We start from the raw sequence: 20192 nt of genomic DNA on the forward strand, positions 1-20192 counted from the left end.
AAATCCCCACTGAAAACAGAGCTGCTCCTTAGATCACTTGGATTAGTCAGTTATCTCAGCAGATAACCCAGTCAAGAGTGCCTCCCACCCACAGAGATCTGCCTCGGGCTCCCTACCCCACCCTCCTGTCTTCTGATCAATGTCATTCACGGTTATTAATTACAGAGAGAAAGAGGATCAATGACCAGAACCCAGAAGTTCGGGTTTTCTATTAAGCGGGCTGGAGGGAGAAGGTGATGCCAAGACTAGAAACAGGTCCCTGCTCTTCACTTAGTGGCACTCTTAGTGATGTGTCATATTGTAGGTTGTGTCTTGTTTGGAGAAAGTCAATGATGTCATTCTTCTGAAAAGAGAATGGTGACCAGCAGGGACACTTCTGCAGTGAAAGAATGTGAACTACTCCAGACATGTGTCAAGCTTCTATTTGCTCTCTTCCTTGGGTCAGGGTGTAAGAAACCAATCCTGAAAGATAAGGGAGTAGATTATCTTGCCCCGGAAATCACTGCTGGCACAGAGGAATTTTGCTATTTGTCTGGAAGTGACAAAAAAAAAAAAAAAGCATCATTTGGTGGTCATGTGACTACCCACTCTCAAGGCGGATCTCCTCTAAGGGCTCTGTGTGGAGGCTCTGAAATCTGTGGAGATTTTTCTCTGCAGATGCAGGAAGAAAGCAGGTGGATGGATAAATAAGCATGGCCTTGCTCCTGGTCTCCTTGTTGGCATTCCTGAGCTTGGGCTCAGTATGTCATCATCAGGTCTGTCACTACTCTAACAGAGTTTTCCTCTGCCAAGAGAGCAAGGTGACAGAGATTCCCTCCGACCTCCCCAGGAATGCGCTTGAACTGTGAGTATCAGAGGCAGCGGGAACAACTGCGTGGCTGGCATTTGTGTGTTGCGTGCTATTATTATTTTGACATAAGGCTGATAACTGTTGAGCTGAAATATTTCTGCCCTGATTGAAGGCTTGAATAAAACAAACTCCCCCAGCCCAACGCTCCTGCCCTGCGGCTCTCCCAGAATCTTAGTAAGAGTTTATCTGAGCCTCTGTCAGGGAAGGGCAGTACGGAAACCTGAATCCAAAGGCGAAAGGGAGACTTTTTAGTGTTTTCAACATATCTGCTCTTGAGTTCTCTACTCTCTTTGGTGGAACCGGAAAAGCAAAACTAAGAAAAAGTAGGAACTTAGAAGATCCAGCATTGGAGGCAGAAAGATGGCTTTGATTTAAGTGACTACATGACGTGTGACTCCTGAGGACACAGAATTCAAGAATGCAAGAGTCCTTGTTGCTTTGGAGGCAACAGCAAATAATTCCTGAACTGAGATTCTGCTTTATGGGGGAAGAGAGGGTTGGAGGAGAGGGGAAGGGGTGTGAAGAAAGGAAGAAAGGAAAGAAGAAAAGAGGTGGAGAGAGGAGAAATACAGGATAATCTTTTATATAGCTAGAAAAAGTGATTCCCAACTTTGAATTTTTACTGAACTATTTTAATAGGAAGTAGAGAGACTTTTAGGGTTGGATGAGATCTTAGACATCATTTCACTCTCTTTATTTTGCAAATGAGGAACCTGGGGTATGGAGAGGAAAGAGAATTGCACAAACTTTCACAGTGAGTTCAAACTAGAGCCAAAACTAGAAATCAGGTGTTTTTTACTCATAGTCTAGTGTTCTTACCCCGAAACCCATGTCTGACAGCATTAGAGCAAGAGGAAAGGACTGCTTAACTACTTCCCCTGGAAAGTGGCAAGTTGTGGCTCAGAGATTGTAGATATCCTCAGTGTTTTTATTTCAAGGATTTTAAACAGAAGCTGCTATTCTGGAAGCCTGTTTCAATCTCGGTCCCCCAAAGCTATGGATGACTCTTATGTTGTTGCAGAAGGTGATCATCTTTTCAGTCCACTTGTGATCATATCTACACTCAAACGTGTTGGTGTTGCATTTCAGATTTCACTCAGGGACACATGGCCACAGGCTTGGTTGGTTCTGTTTCTACTTTTTCCCTTGACAACATGAGTCCTCAGTTCCTACCCAGACGCAGCTGCAGCGGCAGGGAAAATAACTGGTCAGCTCTGTGTTTTGGCTACACTGCCTCAGATGAGACAGCTATTCCTGATTATGGGGAAGAATGTGCCCATGCACAGTCTGTTTAATTAGGTCATTATAAACACAGGAAAAGGCCAACGTACCTGAGCTCTCCTAAGGAGCCACTTGCTTCTAAGTGACTTTCAACAATTACTTAACCTCTTCTGAGCCTCAGGTTTTTCCCTTCTAAAATGGTTTTAATACAACTCTGCTTGGTTGGATTGCTGTGAGCAGTAACTGATATACGCCCCCCCCCCACCTTCTGCTTCTTCTGGCCCTCTCCACTTCTTCCAACTTTTCCCCGTGGGTCAAGCAGTGCCAACCAGTTTCTAAAGCAAATAGTCCCTAAAAAGTTTCAATTTTAGGGTGATACTGCTCTATCCAAAACCCTTCTACACTAGGCTATCTGCTTTCTGGTATCTTTTAATCAGAAGTGAGATTTTTTTCATTCTGCATAGAGAACAGGAAGGAAGGAAGAAGGGAGGGGAGGAGGGAAAGATAGAGAAAAGAAGAAAATGTACCTCCACACCCCAGCCAGTGTGTGTGTATGAGTTAGTCTGGGATGAACAGGAGTATGATTTCTTAAATCATAGAGGATAAGGTATAAATGATTAAAACCTATCTCTGCCTGAGAGCATTTTTCAACTGAGGAAAGAGACTTTAGGAAAGAGTGTATTGGACAGAACACCAGAAACAAATTTCACACTCTTGACAAAGGCTAGCCCTGGGTCAGTCCCTTACTTAGGCGTATGTAACAGAAGACAAAGTCTCATAAAAGTAAGAAGGCAAAAAAAGAGTTCTTGCCAGTTGTTGGTATTTTTCCCCACCTGAGGACTGAGTATGGTTCTTTGAGAGCTTTGATGACCAGAGAAGTTCTCCTGGATATCTAATCTTAAGAAGGATTTTTTTCTCTGCACACTTATCAGTAGGGTGTGAGATGGACCATTCTAGAGTTCATCTTTGTAATCTTCTCAGCAAGGTGTATTGAGAAAAAGAAGATGAATGTTGCTTTAGCTGTTAGACCAAAAAAAAGAAAATTATTTGAGGATATTTTTGAAGTCAGTGTGTTAATCACTGAAGAACAGATAAAATGCCAAGTGAACTAGAACTCAGACATGTCAGAACTAAAGAGCAATTATTTTTGCTTCCTTAAAAGGATTAGATAAGGGTTACCTGGAATATTGGCAGAAGGAAGATGAAACTGCTTGTTCAACTAAGTATTTCTAATGCACCTTGCAGTCTTCTGAGTTTGAATATTGACTCTAACGATGATCACATCAGGTGTAGGTGGGTGGAATAGCTGGGCTTCAACGACTGCAATTGCTTAATCCATCACCATGTCAAAGCTTCATTGCTAGTCAGGTTCACCTGGGGGAAAATGACTTCTAGATTTTGCTGTGTACATTTTGATCCTATCATTCCATCTGCTTTGCGGCAGTTTCATTTCATACATCTGCAAGCTATCACCGAAGATTTCTAATTACCAACCCTCTGCACATGCTGACATTAACGCCAAACAACACAGAAGCCCCATCAATGGGCAGGTAGATTCCATTTACCAAAGGGCCCTCCTATTTGCTTGATGCTTTACACATACTACTTCATTAAAACTTCATGATGGAACTGCAAGTTTGGGATGGCTGCTCTAATTTCCAAATGAGGCAAACCAAAGAACAGAAAAGCTAAATGACTTGGGCAGTCACCCCTGCGGCTCCTGAGTGGCAGAGCTGGGATCCAAACTTCAGCTTGCGTTTCTGTCTCCTCTGCATGTGCGTACAAGGAAAGTCTGATTCCTTCTATTTCTTATGTTTAAAAAAGTAACTTAATAAAAGTATCCTTTAGAATTTTAACCAGAAGTCAGCAAATCTTTTCTATAAAGAGCCAGATAATGGATACTTTAGGCTTACAGTCCATAGAGTCTCTTGCAACTACTCAACTCTGCCATAGTTGTAGGAAAGCTGCCACAGACAAAATGTAAATGAATGAGCATGGCTGTGTTCCAACAAAACTTTGTGTATGGACACTGATGTATGAATTTCATATATTTTTCACACGTCACAAAATATCGTTTTTCTTTTGATTTTCTTTAAATCGTGTAACAAGGTGAAAAACATTCTTAGCTCATGGGCCAGACAGAAAAGCAGGGAACAGGTCAGATTTAGCCCACCAGCTATAGATTGCCCACTTCTGATTTAGAGTGTGGCTGAGAGTGGTGAAATGTTACTGGCTTAAGTAGGGTTTAGGCAGCCTGCGGTAACATGGCACCATGGAGAAAGTACTAAACTAGGTGAGCAAATCAGGAAGGGAGGGAACATTCACAGGTGGGCTTTTAACTGGTTCTGACAAGTCAGACATGGTAGAGTATAGCCTCTAGAATCCCAGAGACCTCAGTTCAAACGCAGCCTATGCCACTGTCTTTTGCTCTATCATGTGGGCTCTTGGCTATATAATGGACATTGCAGTGTGTGCCTTACAGAGTTGCTATGAGAATTAAATGAGACAATGAATGTAAAACACCTAGCCCAATGCCTCCCAGGTGGTGGGGGCGGTGGTTGCTGTTGTCGTCTGTAAAATACTAGGAAAAAAACCACTTACCACAAAGGACATTCGTGTTGACCAAATGAGTCAATAGGTATGAGAATGCTTTGAAAAATTGTTGTAAGGATCTTTATAACTCTGAAATAGTTTACAGCGTTCCACTTACTTCAGAATAATCTCCTCCTCTCAGTGGCTGGAGCACTTACTCTCTATGCATTTACTTTCTGAGTAATAAAATGTATTCCTCAAGGCTTTTAATATTTGCCAAGAACTCAGAGAGCAGGTTTCATTCTTACTGTAGTCAAAGGAATTTTGATTTCTGACTTACCCTGGAAACTCAGCTTCACCTGGAGGCAGTCAGTGAATCTAGAAAGAACCCTTTAATCTTGCTGCATTCTTCCTGGAGTTAGAATCTCTAAGGAGAATGTGAACACCCATTCAAAATCCGAAAGTTTAACTCTAAGTGACAGTATGGATACAGCTACCTTTCCTTCAGCAAGGTCAGATGACCACAATACTAAGAGGAGAAAAGGGTCCAGTGGTGGTCATTCGCAGCATAGGGAGACCTGTGCTGCCTGTGTTGACCTCTCTCCTCACAGGAAGTTCCTGTGTCTCATTCCAATCTCAATTGACCGCCATTTACTTCTAATTACCTAATTATATTTTTTCCCTTTTCATTTTCTTCCTTTGCCTTATATTCCTTTTTTGTTTTTGGCTGTCTTGGTTTGGATCACTCTCCATATTCCATAACTGTAGATTATTGTTTAGTTAGGAGATAGTTTATTTTTCCTTGGTAGGGTCTTAGTTCTGAGGGATGTCTCAGTATTGTGTGCCAGAAAGGGAATACTTCGCTATGCCAATAAGTTCTGTGATCTCCAAGAGGAAGTAGAGTTTGTGATGTCTGCAAACAAGTTTAATTATGGAAGTATTTTCTCTAAAAGTATCTTCAGGGTTTAGTGTTCTGCAGAACATACTTTGGGGAAGGCTAATCCACAAGCTGGTCTTTCCAACAACCCCAGTCAGCAGAATGAATCCCTAGTAAAGTCTAAATTGCAGCTCAGACCTCTTGACTCCCAGTTCAGTCCTTGATCACAGCTAGAGATGGATCTTGGTTGGGTTTTCTTTGCTTTGTGCCCGAGAAGCAGCTGGTTAAGAATGTGATGTGTCCTCATGAAAGAGATTGTTCTAAAGTATAGATTATAGCCATGAGGGAACTAGGTGATACTCATTCTGAGGTGAAGAAAGGAAAGAGAAAGCAATGGATTATAAAACTACTAAAACTGCTCCTGACTTCCACATTTGTTGAGTATTGATGGTTTAATTCTCCTCATCATGCAAATTTCACTTTCCTTATTGGCCATAACTAATCAGTTTTACAAACTCCCTTCATACTGTGATTAGCAATAGCTCTCTTATTTTTCATTGCCATCATCTTTGTTTGGCCCCTGAATATTTAAAGTCTGGGTTATATATTTACTTCCTAATTTATCTCCTTCCTATTAATCTCTTTCTTCTCCAAACCAGCCTGCTTACTGCCATTCCATTTTTCTTGATAAAACGTCACTGCCACCATGTTATGATTCCCCAGTTCAAAATTATCCAGTGGCTCACCATTCTGACTTGACTTTTCACCGTTCTCCAACAGGAGCCGTCTACTCCACAAAGTTGATACAGACTTACTCTCAAGCTCAGTTTTGTGTATTTCTGTGCATCCCCCTGTGTCTTTATGTTATGACTCTTGTTTATACTATCCTTAGTTTCTTCATTGCCTCTTGAAATCCAACCTACTTATAATCTTGCTCAAAGATTACCTCTTTCATGAAGTCTTCCCTGCCTACTCCATCTCTATTTAATCTGAAGCCCAGCGCTGTTGATTTTCACACTTAATCTTGCTTTGCACTTAATTTTTCATGTGCTTCTTATTTCTTTAACTGCAGTGAAGCTTTCCTTTGTACTCCTTATTGTGCCTAGTTCGATGCAATGTATGTTCTGTGTCCTCAATTACATGTAGAACAAATGATAGAAGAAATAAGGGGGAATTACCTCTGTTTAATTGCTCTGCTCCTCAGCATTGAAGAAAAGATTCTTATGAAAAGTGATTATTGCTCTCCCTGTGGTGAATTACTATAGGATTTGATAGTTTCCTTGTTTTCCTTGCCTTTTTATGTATTTGTTTTAAGCAAATGCCTGCGTGCAGAAAGAGAGATACATAGACTTGAAACAAGGTCTCCTAAGTTAAAAGTTGAATGTTCTATATTCTAGACACGTCACTCAATTCTCTTGACTTAAGTAGTAATACCTGCCCTCCTATCCCTAACAAGAATATTGAAAGGATGAATGAAATTGCTAAACAAAATCACTTTAAACAAGGCAGAAATGTTCAAAGAAATAGAATTTTTGCTAATAGGGTCAGATTCCAAACTCTGAATGTTAGGTTTCCTCTGTTGCCCAGATGTGCTTTGATTATTATAGTTCAGTCTGGATATGAAAACCAATCACCCCACTGTGCAGATTGCCCTAGGTGCCCGTATCTGGACACTCCTACTGCCTTGTTTAGCTAGTTCTTTGAAAGAAACACACAGCACAGTTTTCAAGCTAATGCATACATAATCCTTTCTCTTCTGAAACAAAACCCTGCACCCCCTTTAGTAAGAAGTGATACATCTATGTCCAACATTTGAAATGTAATTGGGCTGGGGGTAAGAGAGGTTTATATTCCCTGCAGAGGAATCAGTAAAATGACTAAAGGAATAGCTATAGAATGCAGTACCTTGAAAGAGAAAAAGGAGAAATTATATTGCAGGGAAAAAATCCTTTAAAGTAGAAGATGAACTCTACCCTGAGAATTGGCTAAGAGCTATAATTTGCAGAGTCATTATCAGCACTTGAAGAGCAGGGTTTTGATAGCACAGAAGCACTCTTGCTTGGTGATGATGAAATTCCCTTGTTTACCTAAAGGTGAGTGCTGTCCTTCCTCACCCAAATCCTCTACCAAAGAAGCCTACGCTTCAGAAACAGGACATCTTGGCTGCAAATGGGAAATTCATTTAACTTTCATTTTAACCACTAATTGGGTTATCTAGTCACTCTGGTTGATTGGACTATAGTTTTTTTTAAGCTGTTAGATTTAGACTCTCCAATTTAGCTTTATTTAGACTAGACTCTAGCTTATATATCCCACAAGGTCACCTAGGAAAAAGAGTAATTATTTTTAATTGCTTAGGATCTGATTATAATGAGATTTGGATGTTTGTTCTAATCTAACCTCTTCCCGAAGTATCTCAGAGCATGTTTTGTGTCCCTGACCTGAACATGCCATTACCTTGTTCTTTCATATAGAATATGCCAACTGATCTAAAAATCTTCAAAGGATGTGGAAAAAATATTTGAATAAAGCAACTAAACCTTACCATAGATTTGAACTCAATTATATTTTTAGTCTTAGGAATGGCTGAGTCCTCTCTCGTTCATCCCTTATCTCCCAGACCTTTTCCGGCAAGAGCCAAGAGAGTCATCACAGAATCCTGTGTCAAAAATAGTGGAAAATGTATGCCATGAGCCAATTTTTGTGTCTCTCTAATGCCAAGCTTGCTGAAAACCTCTAAGAAATAAGGACTCAAAAAGTTCAGCCAAGTTTCAATGAAACAGAGAAATCAATTAATTGAGGCTATCAGAGAGAAAATTCATTAGTAGATTGGTGAAAGTTTAAAGTAAAATGATGCTGAGGTTTCTTTCAATTCTAAAATGCTTTGACTTGACAAATATCTTCAGGCACCAACTTTCCCCAAATCAATAGGCTTTTTCTAGGTCTCTGAGTCCAGCAGGCGTATAATTCCTAAACTGTTCTGATTTCAGTTGTGGGGTTTGGGGTGGGAGGTAAAGGGGGTTGAGGAAAGTTCCCTTAGGCTCAATACAGTTCTGTTATTTTGAAATGAAGCATGGGAAAACACCACACAGACACCTCTCTCTCCTGTTATTTTCAGTTTGGAATGAGTTTTAAACAGAGAGTTTGGGAGGGATCCCAGCTCCAACAATGACTTTGTAACTAAATAAACAAAGGCTGATGGAAGATCATGAAACATTTCATCTGGAATCCTCTTGGAATAGGAGTGGCATGAAAAAGAAAGGCCCTTTATAGGGAAGGGCCATAGCCTTGAGCACTAGATTTCCAGGAGTGGCCCCAATTTAAACTGTCCCTTCTAAGAAAGTCTACTAAATTTTGGTTCGGAAGATAGGATCACATCCCTAGAAGACTGGGTTGCCTCTGGTTGTGCTTTCCCTATCATTTCATGGTAATGGCTTCTGAATTGGTCTCTGTGCCTTCAGTCTTCTCCGCTCCCAGCTCCCTGCTCTGAGCTCTTGCTCTGGTCTAATTCCTGTGTGGGCTCCAATGCCCAGATTCAGGACAAAAGCCCAATGTCCTAAGTTTAACATTAAGGTCTTCCATATTTTGGCCTCAAATCAACTCTCCTGTCCTCTCATCTTCCATCCTCTCAACTCTTTGCTCTTTGCAGTATTTTCTATTCCCCAGCTCCCAAATCTTATGTTCCCCTACTCAAATAATATTATTTTCTCCAACCTGAAATACATTCTCCTACTCCAATATTATTCAGTCTTTGAGACCAAAGTAAAGATGCTCATTTTTCATGAAGTTTCTTTCAACAGCAAATATTTATGGATTATATTTGTTCAAGGCACTATACTGGGCGCTTGGGAGAAAAGAATCAATAGGAGAGGCACGGTGCCTGTTCTCATGGAGCTGCTGAAAGAGAAGAACATCAAACAAGTAATGACAATAACGTCTTTCCTCCCTTTTACCCACAGCAATCAAAAACCTCCCTCAGAACTCAGAATAGTGACTGTCAAAATCACTCATTTGACGATTAATTACAAGTTGCCTTGTGTAATCTGAAATCATAGATTGTGAGAGCTGGAAGAAACAGATGCCTAGTGAAAGCCAGTAGGAAGATGCTGGCCCGCTTGATGCCAGAAGAAAGTTGATGAGAAGATGAGTATCTAACTGTCCTACCCAGATTTGCCCTTTGAACACCTTAGAGTTGATTTCGGGAGCTGTGCAGGGCCACTTCCAAAATACTCCATTCTTTACAAGGTCAGAAAATCCTTGCTTTATTTTACAGGGAGAACATAAGACTTCAAATGAAATAGAATGACAAGTAAGCATCAGCAAATTTCTGATAGGGTTTAACTGGGAGATGTTGAAATATTTAAGTTTGACTAGAAGTTTTCAAATTGCGAAAATACGAGGGACTGGCTCCTTTGAGGCGGGGTGGAAGAGAATGCCACAGGAGATGGAAAACAGCATCAAAGGGGGAAACTTAGGCTGTGCTGTTTCTTTGCCAACCTCATAATTTTTCCTACAGCTGCTTGTGTTCATGAATACTGTTATGTGGATATTGGGTAGGGAGCAGATAAAGGAGTTTACATGTCAAGGCGCTGTGTATGCCAGCTTCCCCCAGAGCAGCTGAATGTTATCTCTGAAGTCTGGCAATCACACAGTTAGCCTTAACAAAGCCCAGATATCTCTTCTGAAAATGATGCACCTTAAAAATGTTTACTTTGGCATAAGGGGGACACTAATAAGGAATTAATGAATGTTCTTGAACTTATAAGCAACTTGCCTTTCTTCTAAATTTCAGACTATTTCGTATGGCTGTGCTTAGAATAGAAAAACAAATTGAGTGCAAAAGAATGACCACTCTCCATCATCAGATCACAACCTGAGCAAGTATCAACAGTCAGCCCAAACCCTTGCCACTGCCATGTGCCCACCAAGGCTAATATCTGGTCAGAGTAAGAAGGGAAGAAACCTTCATTTAATTGGTGTTTGTTTTGTGGGCAAGCAGGGTAGAATTTCTGTAAATAAATATATGGGGTGGTAGAGGGAAGCAGCAGAAAATGCAACAAGAAATACTCTTAATTTAAACAAACAAACTGCAAAGGCAACGAAAGCAAATATGAGAATTGTGATGAACAGCAAAGAGGTCATCTGGAATCCTGCACACAGTAGCAAAATTGCTTATCAGTCCCCTGATTGTGAAAATCTGCTGAGCCCTTTCAAGAAGAACATACAGTCTTGGAATGGCATCTGATTCCCCAAAACAAATACCTAGAGACAAGAGGAAAGAGAACAAACAGTCATGATAGCCAGATAGGAAAATTACAAAGTAGCTCTGGAAGCCGAGCTCTCGGGTAAGATTTGGGAGGAAGAAGAGCAAAAATAAAAGCAACAGAGCTATAAATAAAAGAAATGGCTGGGCCATTGAGTCGGGGAATTGCTGCTTCTGTATCTAGGTTTTGCGTCTTCGGCTGGTCAAATTCCCTGGGGAAGATTTTCCCAAGCTCCTACATGGAAGGTGAAGTCCTAACAGCCAGCATTCCAGTGGCTGGGGAAAGGGCTGGGGGTATCAACAGGCATAGGAGGTCCCTGGCATCCCCTAGTCTAGAAACTCTTTCTACTCTCTTTAAAGAATAAGCCTTTGGTGTTTTGCTCAGGTCAGGGGGAGCAGTTGCCTGACTGCTCCAAGTGGGAAATATGGCTGCCTCTTAAACTTCCACCAATTCTCCTTACTTTGGCCACCTCACCCTACTTCCATCCCACTCCCTAATTCAGGGACACCAGTGCCTCCAATTCTTGAGTGTTTCAGGGATTGTGCAGTGCGAATCACATTGGTTTAGGAGGTCATTTTCTAAAGTCAGCCCTTCTCAAACTTAAATGTGCATGCAAATCAGAGGAATACACTGGGAAAGTGCAGATTCTGATTCAGTAAGTCTGGGGTGGGGCCTAAGAGTCCACATTTTGAAGCAACTCCAGGAGATGCTGGCAGTACTAGTTCCAGAACCACATTCATCTATGTTCTTTACAGTCCTAAAATTTTGTGTCCTTGTTCCTCTGTCCGTGTGGCTTTATGCATTTCAAAAAAAAAAAAAAAAAAAGGAAAAAACCCTCCCCTTACTGTCTTCTGAGTGGGATTTCAAGAGGAAACAGTTATTTCTTTACTATGCCATCTCTGCCCAAGAATCCTCATTCTTTATTCAATCCACTCAATCTGGCTCTCTTCCCATTGTTCCACTGAAAATTTTCTTGTCATATGTACCAATAAACTTCTCTTTATTTTCAATATATTTTATACTACGTTTACATTATTTTTCAAATAATATATAAAAGTTTGAATATAGAGGCATCCTCACAATTTAGCTGTCAGATTCAGTGGTCACATCCCTATCTACATGTTACATGCCTCTCAGGAACACTCACAGCTGACCATCCTCTGGCTTGAAACACTTTTCTTTTTTGACTTCCAGGTTCTGTGACACCACACTAGCTTTCCTCTTACATCTCATGCCAGACCTTGGTCTTCTCTGCTGAGTTCTCCATTGCTACCCAGTCTCTGAATGTTGAGTTCCTCAGGCTTCATTCAGACCTTCTTCTCTCGTGCGTCTCTACTCTCTATGGTGATCTCTTCCAGTCTCATGGCTTTAAATGCCATCTACATTCAAAATGTATGTGTCATGCCTAACCTTTCCATTTGAGCTCCAGACAAGTAATATCCAACTGAAACCTTGACATTTCCACTTGGATCTCTGACTGGCATCTCAAAACCAACAAGTAGAAAATAATATACTTAATCACCCTCCTCTAAGCCCCTCAGGATCTCCTCTCCCAGTCTTTAGCATATATATATAAGTGCACACATTACCAACCCCCACCCCCAAATCCAATCCAACACCAAGTACTGGAGATTTGACCCATAAAATATAGCACAAATGTCTCCACTTCTCTTTATCTTTCCTGCTACCACTCTAGCTCAAACCAACATCATCTCTCGTTTGGCTCCTATAAGGGTCCGCACTGCTTCCATCCACTGGTTCCACTTGAACCAACAATCCAGCCCTCACACAGCAGCTAGAGAAACTTTTTAAGAGAGTATGGTATACAATTACCCACAATTGCTCTTAGAATAGAATTTACTCAACTTATGTTTCATGACTACCTACTATGGCAGGCACTGTTCTAGATGCCGGAGATCCAACAGTGAGCAAAACAGACAAATCCCTTCCCTTGTGGAGCTTATACGCTTTGCCATGTCTACAAGGCACTCCATGATCTGACCTCTGCCTGCATTTCCACGGGCGTGGTGCCCATCATCCACTGCTTGCCCATCACCACGATGCTTTAGCCACCCTGGGCCCCTTCCCACTCTTCAAATACACCAAGCTCTTTCCCACCTTAGGTCTTTTCACTTGCTTTTCTTTTTGTTTAGAATGTTCCTCTCTTCTTCACATACTCTTCATTTTTCCAGTCTCTACACAAATCCACCTCCTCAGACAGCTCTTCCTTGACCATTCTGCTATGGTAGCATCACCATATATGTATATGACCATTTTCTTCTATAAACTTACTGAAATTTGAGTGTTTTTATGTTTGCCTATTTATCTCCCTTCACCAGAAACTGGAACTAAAGTTTTATGATGGCGATGATTCCAGTGTGTAGAATAGTTCCTGGTAGAGAGTAAATGCTCAATACACGCATAAACTGATGGATGAGTGAAAGGCTCCTTCAAGCAAATAAGAACTAGAAGAAAAGATCGCTTGTAACAAACATCTATTAGTCCCAGTATATCACCATGCATTATGCTTTTTATAGTATCTCGCCTAGCAGTCTTGCACTGTAGCTATTCTTGGAAATATGAAAAAAGATATCAAAGAAAGAACTAGCCCAAAGTCACTCAGCTTCTCAGTGTCAGAATGGAAATTGAGATTCCTGATATACCTGATTAAAAAATACCCATTCTTTGTTCTAACCATGAAAAAAGAGAAAAAAGACTTCCCTGTTCTCTGAACTCCTAAAGCAGAACAATCTAAACTCTTCATCTGAGCTTAAATATGTACAATGCAGGGGTCATCTGCAATACAAAACTTACGTGTTATCTTGTCTCTCAAATACAATAAGCTCTCTGAGGGCTAGCCCTGCACTGCTCTCCTGCACCAGCAGGCTTGGATGCTCAATAACTACTCAATAAGGAAGACAGAGACAGAAAGACAGAAAATGAGTGAGTGAGTTCGTGAATAAATAGAAAGAGGTCTGAAAAGTAAAAGTCAATGGCCATTTCCAGGTAAATTGCAAAATAACCAGAAGTTGTCTAATAATGCTAAAGAGCTGTTTGAACAATATGTGTGCCTATGGAGGAGGCAGTTGGAAAGACTTGCTCCAACTCTCTGACGCTCTTTACACATTTCCTATGAAGATGGTTCCCCAGTAATGACTAACTCTCAGCAGGTTAAGTAGCTGATCTTCTGCAGGTGGAGAGGCTTAGCAGAAGTGAATACCATGTGAACCTGGAGTGCTTGATGGAGGCTTGGGGATCACTATAGATACTCCCTAAATGGTCCTGATATAATTAGATGAACTGTGATGATGATGTTTCAAAAGGTCCACAGAGTTAACAAAAAAAAATCCTTATTGATCTAATATGACCTCACAACCCCTTTGCTAAGATTTCTTTCTTCTGTCTTTGGGGAATTGTACCTCTGTTTTCTCATTTTGAATATGGTTTAACGTCTAGATCAAGGCTGCTATAACTAGTCTGCTGTTCCCTATGTGGTATGATTTGAGAGGCACCAAGCTGGCTCAACTGCCCCCAATTATTTTCCCCATTATTTGTTACATTACAATGCCACCCTTAATAAATTAATCCTTGGAGCTTTAAAGATTTCTCTCATTTCTAAGACTCTGCAGTTGAAATATAAAATCCTTTTGGATAAATATCTTAAGCTTTTGAAGGCTGCCCCTTTAACATTTTGCAAAGTGTGTTCCTCACAACCCTAGTTTCATAAGATGCTCCAGAAATAGTAAATTGTTAAAATGTCTTGCGTGATCAAATACGTTTGGAAAATGCTGCACGCTGAACCCTCATTCTAGAGATTCACAATGTACGTAACATATTAAAGGCTGTCAGAGGTATTCCCACTTTATATAACTCATAAGTGTTCCACAGAACACACCAGGAAACTCTGACTTAGTGACATGCAGTTAACCAGCAATATGCTTTGGCAAATGTGTCTCCATATATACCCCCAGGAACTGAAGAGTTGAGAAAGGTGGTATGTACAACCCCAAATACGTGGTAGACATAAATTTTAAAATTTGATGTGGGCCAAGTCTTCACTCATGTAAATCTGCCTTGTTCTTCAAACTAGAGAATTTTTTGCCAGATGAACTTGAGAGGGAAGACATTTCCTCCCTCCTCTTAATTGTTTTAGGAATAAGAAATGAGGCCCCATAAAAATGATTTGTCTAAGATCATTTGATATTATCTATCCTCTATTTCTAAAGCCGGAAACTTTAAGTCCTCAATTTCCAAGCTTCTGTGGCAGGTTTGGTGATGACAAAACATACCTCTCCCCTCCCAAAGCTCAGACCACCCTCCCTGCCGCCCTCCCACCTTCACCTCTTATCCCCTCACACCCAAGGAAACACCTTCCAGATATTATGAGCATTAGAATTCCACCACTATTTTATTTTTACCTTTGCCTGCTTTTCAAAAACGCCTTTATTGATTATAAGACATATAGCGTACAATTCAGTCATTGAAAGTTTACATTTCAGTGGTTTTTCGTATACAGTCATGCGTTGCCTAACAACAGGGATACGTTCTGAGAAATGCATCGTTAGGCAATTCTGTCATTGTGCAAACATCATAGAGAGTACTTACTCAGGCTTATATGCTATAGCCTACTACACACCTATGCTATATGGTACTGATATTATGGGACCACCATCGTACATGAGGTCTATTCTTGACCAAAACGTCGTTGTGCAGTGCCCGACTATTCACAATATGTACAACCATCACCATCGTCCATTTTGAAGCATTTTTATCACCTCAAAGTCAAATCACATACCCCCCTGACCTGTCCTCCACCCCAGCTTAAGCAACCACGAATCTCCTTTTTGTCTCTATAGATTTTTCCATTCTGGACTTTCATATGAATGGAATTACAGGTATATAAGATGAGGTCTTTGTGACTAGCTTCTTTCACTTAGCATATTTTCAAGGTTCATCCAAGTAGTAACAGGTATCAATACTCCCTTATTTTATGGCTGAAAAATATACCACATTTTCTTTATCCATTCATCTGTGATAGAATTTGGATTATTCACCTTTTGGCTATTATGAACAATGCTGCTTTAAACATTTGTGTACACATTTTTGAGTGGACATATATTTTCATTTGGCATGTACCTGGGAGTGGAATAGTTGAGTTATATGATAACTTTATGTTTCAGCCTTTGGGGAACCTCAAAACTGTTTCCCAAAAGTGGCTGAACCACCCTACATTCCCATGAACAGTGTGTGAGGTTGTCTATTTCTCCACATCCGCTTCAACACTTTTTCTTATCTGACTTTTTGATTCTAGCCATCCTAGTGAGTATGTGGTATCTCATTCTGGTTTTGATTTGCATTTCCCTGATAAGCAATGATGTTCAGCATCTTTTCATATGCTTATTGGCCATTTGCATGTCAATTTTTCAATCTTTACAAAGAATCTTTTTTTTTTTTCTCGTGGAAGAAAAACTTTAATTGCTGTTGCAAAAAACATCTGTATGAAATAGAAATTGGTTTCAATAACATTAGTAGAGAATACGTTCTAGAAAGTGGAGGTAACTGGATGTAAAATCCTGGCAGCAATTTAATAGAACAGTCCCAAGTGGTTAGGCTGAGGCCAACACCTAGTGAGGACGAAAGCCTTGTCTGTGGGGAATTTTGGAAGATACCTGGAGAAATATTACACTGTGCGTAAACCAAATTGAATTGTTTTCACAAGTGTTGTAAAGTTTCATATAGTAAAAGGTTTTTTCTACATGCACTTCAATTTCACAGCAAGAGTGGCATAGGATACCTAAACACAGAAGAGAGCATTCATGCAAGATATCTAACTCCTTGATATAATAATGCATACAATTCAAAATGATTACACTATCATTACATCTAGGGCTTTCTGCAACTACAAGGTGGCGGTTATGGAAAGCATGGCTCCCGGTATCAATATCTAAAAAGCAGCCACCACCTTCTTCTATGTATGTTCTCTTTTTGCGTTTTTTCTTCATTTTTCTTAATCAACTCTGCTGTTGTTGCTGCTTCTTAGCAAAACTGGTAAAAACAAAATTGTAATCATTGAACATAGCACTCTGGCAATCAAGACGTTTAAAACCTTCAATCTTCTGGGGCGAAGAAAGTACTGTGCGACATTTAGAACTCTGATTTACAAACAGGGTGGTCACAAATTTTCCTGGCTTGAAGACTTCCACAACTTTCCTGATCAGGTCATCATAGGAGGTCTGACTTAAGTTTGTTTCAAAGCTAACATAAGAAAATTCTGGTTCTGGAGTGATGTGAATAGTCCAATAAGTTCCATCCGATTTCATTCCATTCATTGAATACCCACAAGGATTGAACATTGTGGCATCAATGACAGAACCTGGTATCAGGTCACGAATTCCACTCTCACGAGTGACATCCTTTGCAGTAACACCATCTTTCATGTAGAACTGGTCCATAACTGCTGGGTCAAGCTCACTCATCAGAATTTCCAGGGTTTGATCTGGCTGGCTGATTACCCGACTCTCTGGGAAATCCAAAGTATACAAGTACCAACAGTCAGAATTCATACGTCCCATACAATATGCTGCTCCATTTGGGAAAATTGCATTGAGAAACTCTATTTCTTCCTGGAAATTCCGGTGTGGGTACCCTTGGTGAGAAGGCTTCATGAAATTCTTACGAGAATAAAAGAAGCTTTGAATGGAGTCAAAACCACTGTAATCCCGAGCAAGTTTCAACAGGGGAACCAGTGCTTTCAGCAAGAGGGTGGTACCACATGTCTTCAAAATGAAACGTCTCTTGGAGACAAACATGCTACTCTCACTGAGTACATAAGCTTCCTGCTTGTCAGTTTTTGTCACACTTATGATTGAACATTGCACATCCTTCAAAAGTATGTCCCACTCGGATCTCGGGATGGTGCGGAGATCCCCAGATCCTTGGTTTGCGTCGGGCTGCTGCCTGGAGAACCAAACCTCCAGCAGCTTTTCGGTCCCTTCGAAAAAATGTGCAGCTTCCATCACCGTGAGACTAGCGAACAACCAACAACCACAGAAAATCAACTAAATTAAATCTCTTCTCCCGCCGCTGCCGCCGCCGCTGCGGATTGTTCCAGCTGTGTTACTAAAGTTCAGGTTCCTTTTTTTTTTTTTTGCTATAATTTTATATTAACTTTTTTTTTAAAAAAAGGATTAATAAAATTTTCCCGGCTTTTTTTTTTTGTTGTGAGCGAAAGTTGAACGTGAGTCTGTTGGAAATAGAGGCAGATGCAGTTCAGTCTCTTGTAGTCCGCTGTTTCCCCGTTAGAGAGAGCAGAGCGAGCGCTAGCTAATGTCGCCGGCCATACTGTGGAAGCCACAAAGAATCAACTTTTAATCTCATTTGTTTTCTCTATTCTCTATTTTATTAATTTCTGCTGTAATCTTTATTATTTCCTTCCTTCTGCTCACTTTGGGTTTAGTTTGCTATTCTTTTTCCAGTGTCTTGAGGTAGAAGCTTAGGTTATTGATTTGGGATCTTTCTTCTTTCTTAATATAAGCATTTACAGCTATAAATTTCCCTGTAAGCATTGCCTTACCAGCATGTCATAAGTTTTGGTATGTTGTGCCTTGATTTTCATTCATCTTAAAGTGTTTTTTGTTTCTGTTTTTATTTACTTATGATTCATTGGTTATTTAGTAGTACACTGTTTAATTTTGACATATTTGTGAATTCTCATTTTTTTTTCCTGCTATTTATTTCTAATTTCATTCCATTATGGTTAAGAGAATATACTTTGTATTATTTCTATCTTATCAAATTTATTGAGTTCTTTTTTTTTATGGCCTAGCATATCGTCTATTCTGGAGAATGTTCCATGTGCACTTGAGAAGCATGTGTATCTGTTGTCGCTGGGTTGAGTGTTCTATATACATCTGTTACTCTAGTTGACTTTCAGTGCTATTCAAGTCTCCTACATATTTGTTTATCTTCTGTCTAGTTGTTCTATTCATTTTTGAAAGTAGAATATTGAAGTCTTCAATGATTATTGTCAAATCATCTATTTTTCCCTTAATTTCTATCAGTTTTTGCTTCATGAATTTTGGTGCTCTGTTATTAAGCATATATATGTTTATAATTGTTATATATTCCTGATGGATTGACCCTGTTATCCTCATAAAATGTTCCTCTTTATCTCTAGAACATTTGTTTTAGTTTTAAAGCCTCTTTTATCTGGTATTAGTATAGCCACTCCAGCTTTCTGGTGGCTGCTCTTTGCATGATATACATTTTTCAATCCTTTTACTTTTCATCTATTTGTGTTTTTCAATGTAATGTGTGTCCTTTAGAAAATGCATAGTTATGTTTTGTCAATCCAGTTTGACAATCTCTGCCTTGTGATTGGATTGTATAATGCATTCACATTTGGTGTTATTATCGACACAGTTGGATTTATATCTGCCATTTAACCTTTTGTTTTCTCTATGTCTAATGTCTTTTTTGTTTCTCTATTCCTCCTTTACTCCTTTCTTTCACATTAAGTGAATCTTTACTAATGTAGCTTTAAAATTTTTTAATAGTTTTTCACCATAATTTTGTTGGCTTTTTTAGTTAGTTGCTCTAAGGTTTATCATATATACCTTGTCTTACCAGAATCAGCTTTGGGTTTATGCTAGATTAATTCCAGTGAGAGAGAGGGATATTCCATTTAGACATGCAATAGACATGCAATGTTCCACCTATATAGCTCTATTCTCTATCAGTTAAGAGAAGAAAGGAGAAAAATATGCATTTATGGAATTTTTTCTATAATTACATAATTGCCTTTACTTGTGTTCATTGTTTGTATGAATTTGAATTAACAACTGGGGTCACTTGCTTCAGCCTGAATAACTTCCTTTAGTATTTCTTGTAAGGCAGGTCTGCTAGTAACAAATTCTCTCCATTTTTGTTTATCTTGGGAAATCTTTATTTTGCCTTCATTTTGACAGGAGAGTTTTTCTGGATATAGTATTCTTGCATAACAGTTTTTTCTTTTCCTCTGAGCACTTTAAAGATGTCATCCCACCACCTCTGGCCTCCCATTGTATCTGATAAGAAGTGAGCTATTAATCTTACTGGGGCTCCCTTATAAGTAATGAGTCACTTTTCTCTTGCTGCTTTCAAGAGTTTCTCCTTGTCTTTGACTTTCAGCATTTTTATTATGTGTCTGTTTATGGGTCTCTTTGTTTATATCCTCCTGGCATTTATTGAGATTACTAGATGTGCAGTGTATCTTTTCTGATAAATTTCGGAACTTTTCAGCCATTATTTCTTCAAATATTTTTTCTTCTCCTTTCTCTCGCTCTTCTCCTTTTGGTACTGCCATTATGCACATATTGGTGTGCTTAATTTTGTCCCATATTTCTCAGAGGCTCTCTTCATTTTCTTTACCCTTTTTTTCCTCTCTGTGCTTTGGCTTAGATAATCTCTA

General features: G+C 39.7%; 2 protein-coding genes across 2 annotated transcripts in view; one reads left to right on the forward strand and one right to left on the reverse strand.

Annotated features, from left to right (window-relative positions):
- The first annotated feature begins 692 nt into the window (after window positions 1-692).
- FSHR (follicle stimulating hormone receptor) overlaps window positions 693-20192 on the forward strand; it is a 168849-nt gene continuing 149349 nt past the window's right edge. The window contains exon 1 of the mRNA XM_046661759.1: window positions 693-844. Coding sequence (XP_046517715.1) covers window positions 693-844 — 152 coding nt within the window. The remainder of the gene's footprint in view (window positions 845-20192) is intronic.
- Window positions 16723-18071, reverse strand: LOC124239576 (S-adenosylmethionine decarboxylase proenzyme). The gene has a single exon (XM_046661760.1). The coding sequence runs from the start codon at window positions 17758-17760 to the stop codon at window positions 16756-16758; it is 1005 nt and encodes a 334-aa protein (XP_046517716.1). The 5' UTR covers window positions 17761-18071; the 3' UTR covers window positions 16723-16755.

Source organism: Equus quagga, chromosome 5 (genome assembly GCF_021613505.1).
Source record: "Equus quagga isolate Etosha38 chromosome 5, UCLA_HA_Equagga_1.0, whole genome shotgun sequence".
NCBI lineage: Eukaryota > Metazoa > Chordata > Mammalia > Perissodactyla > Equidae > Equus > Equus quagga.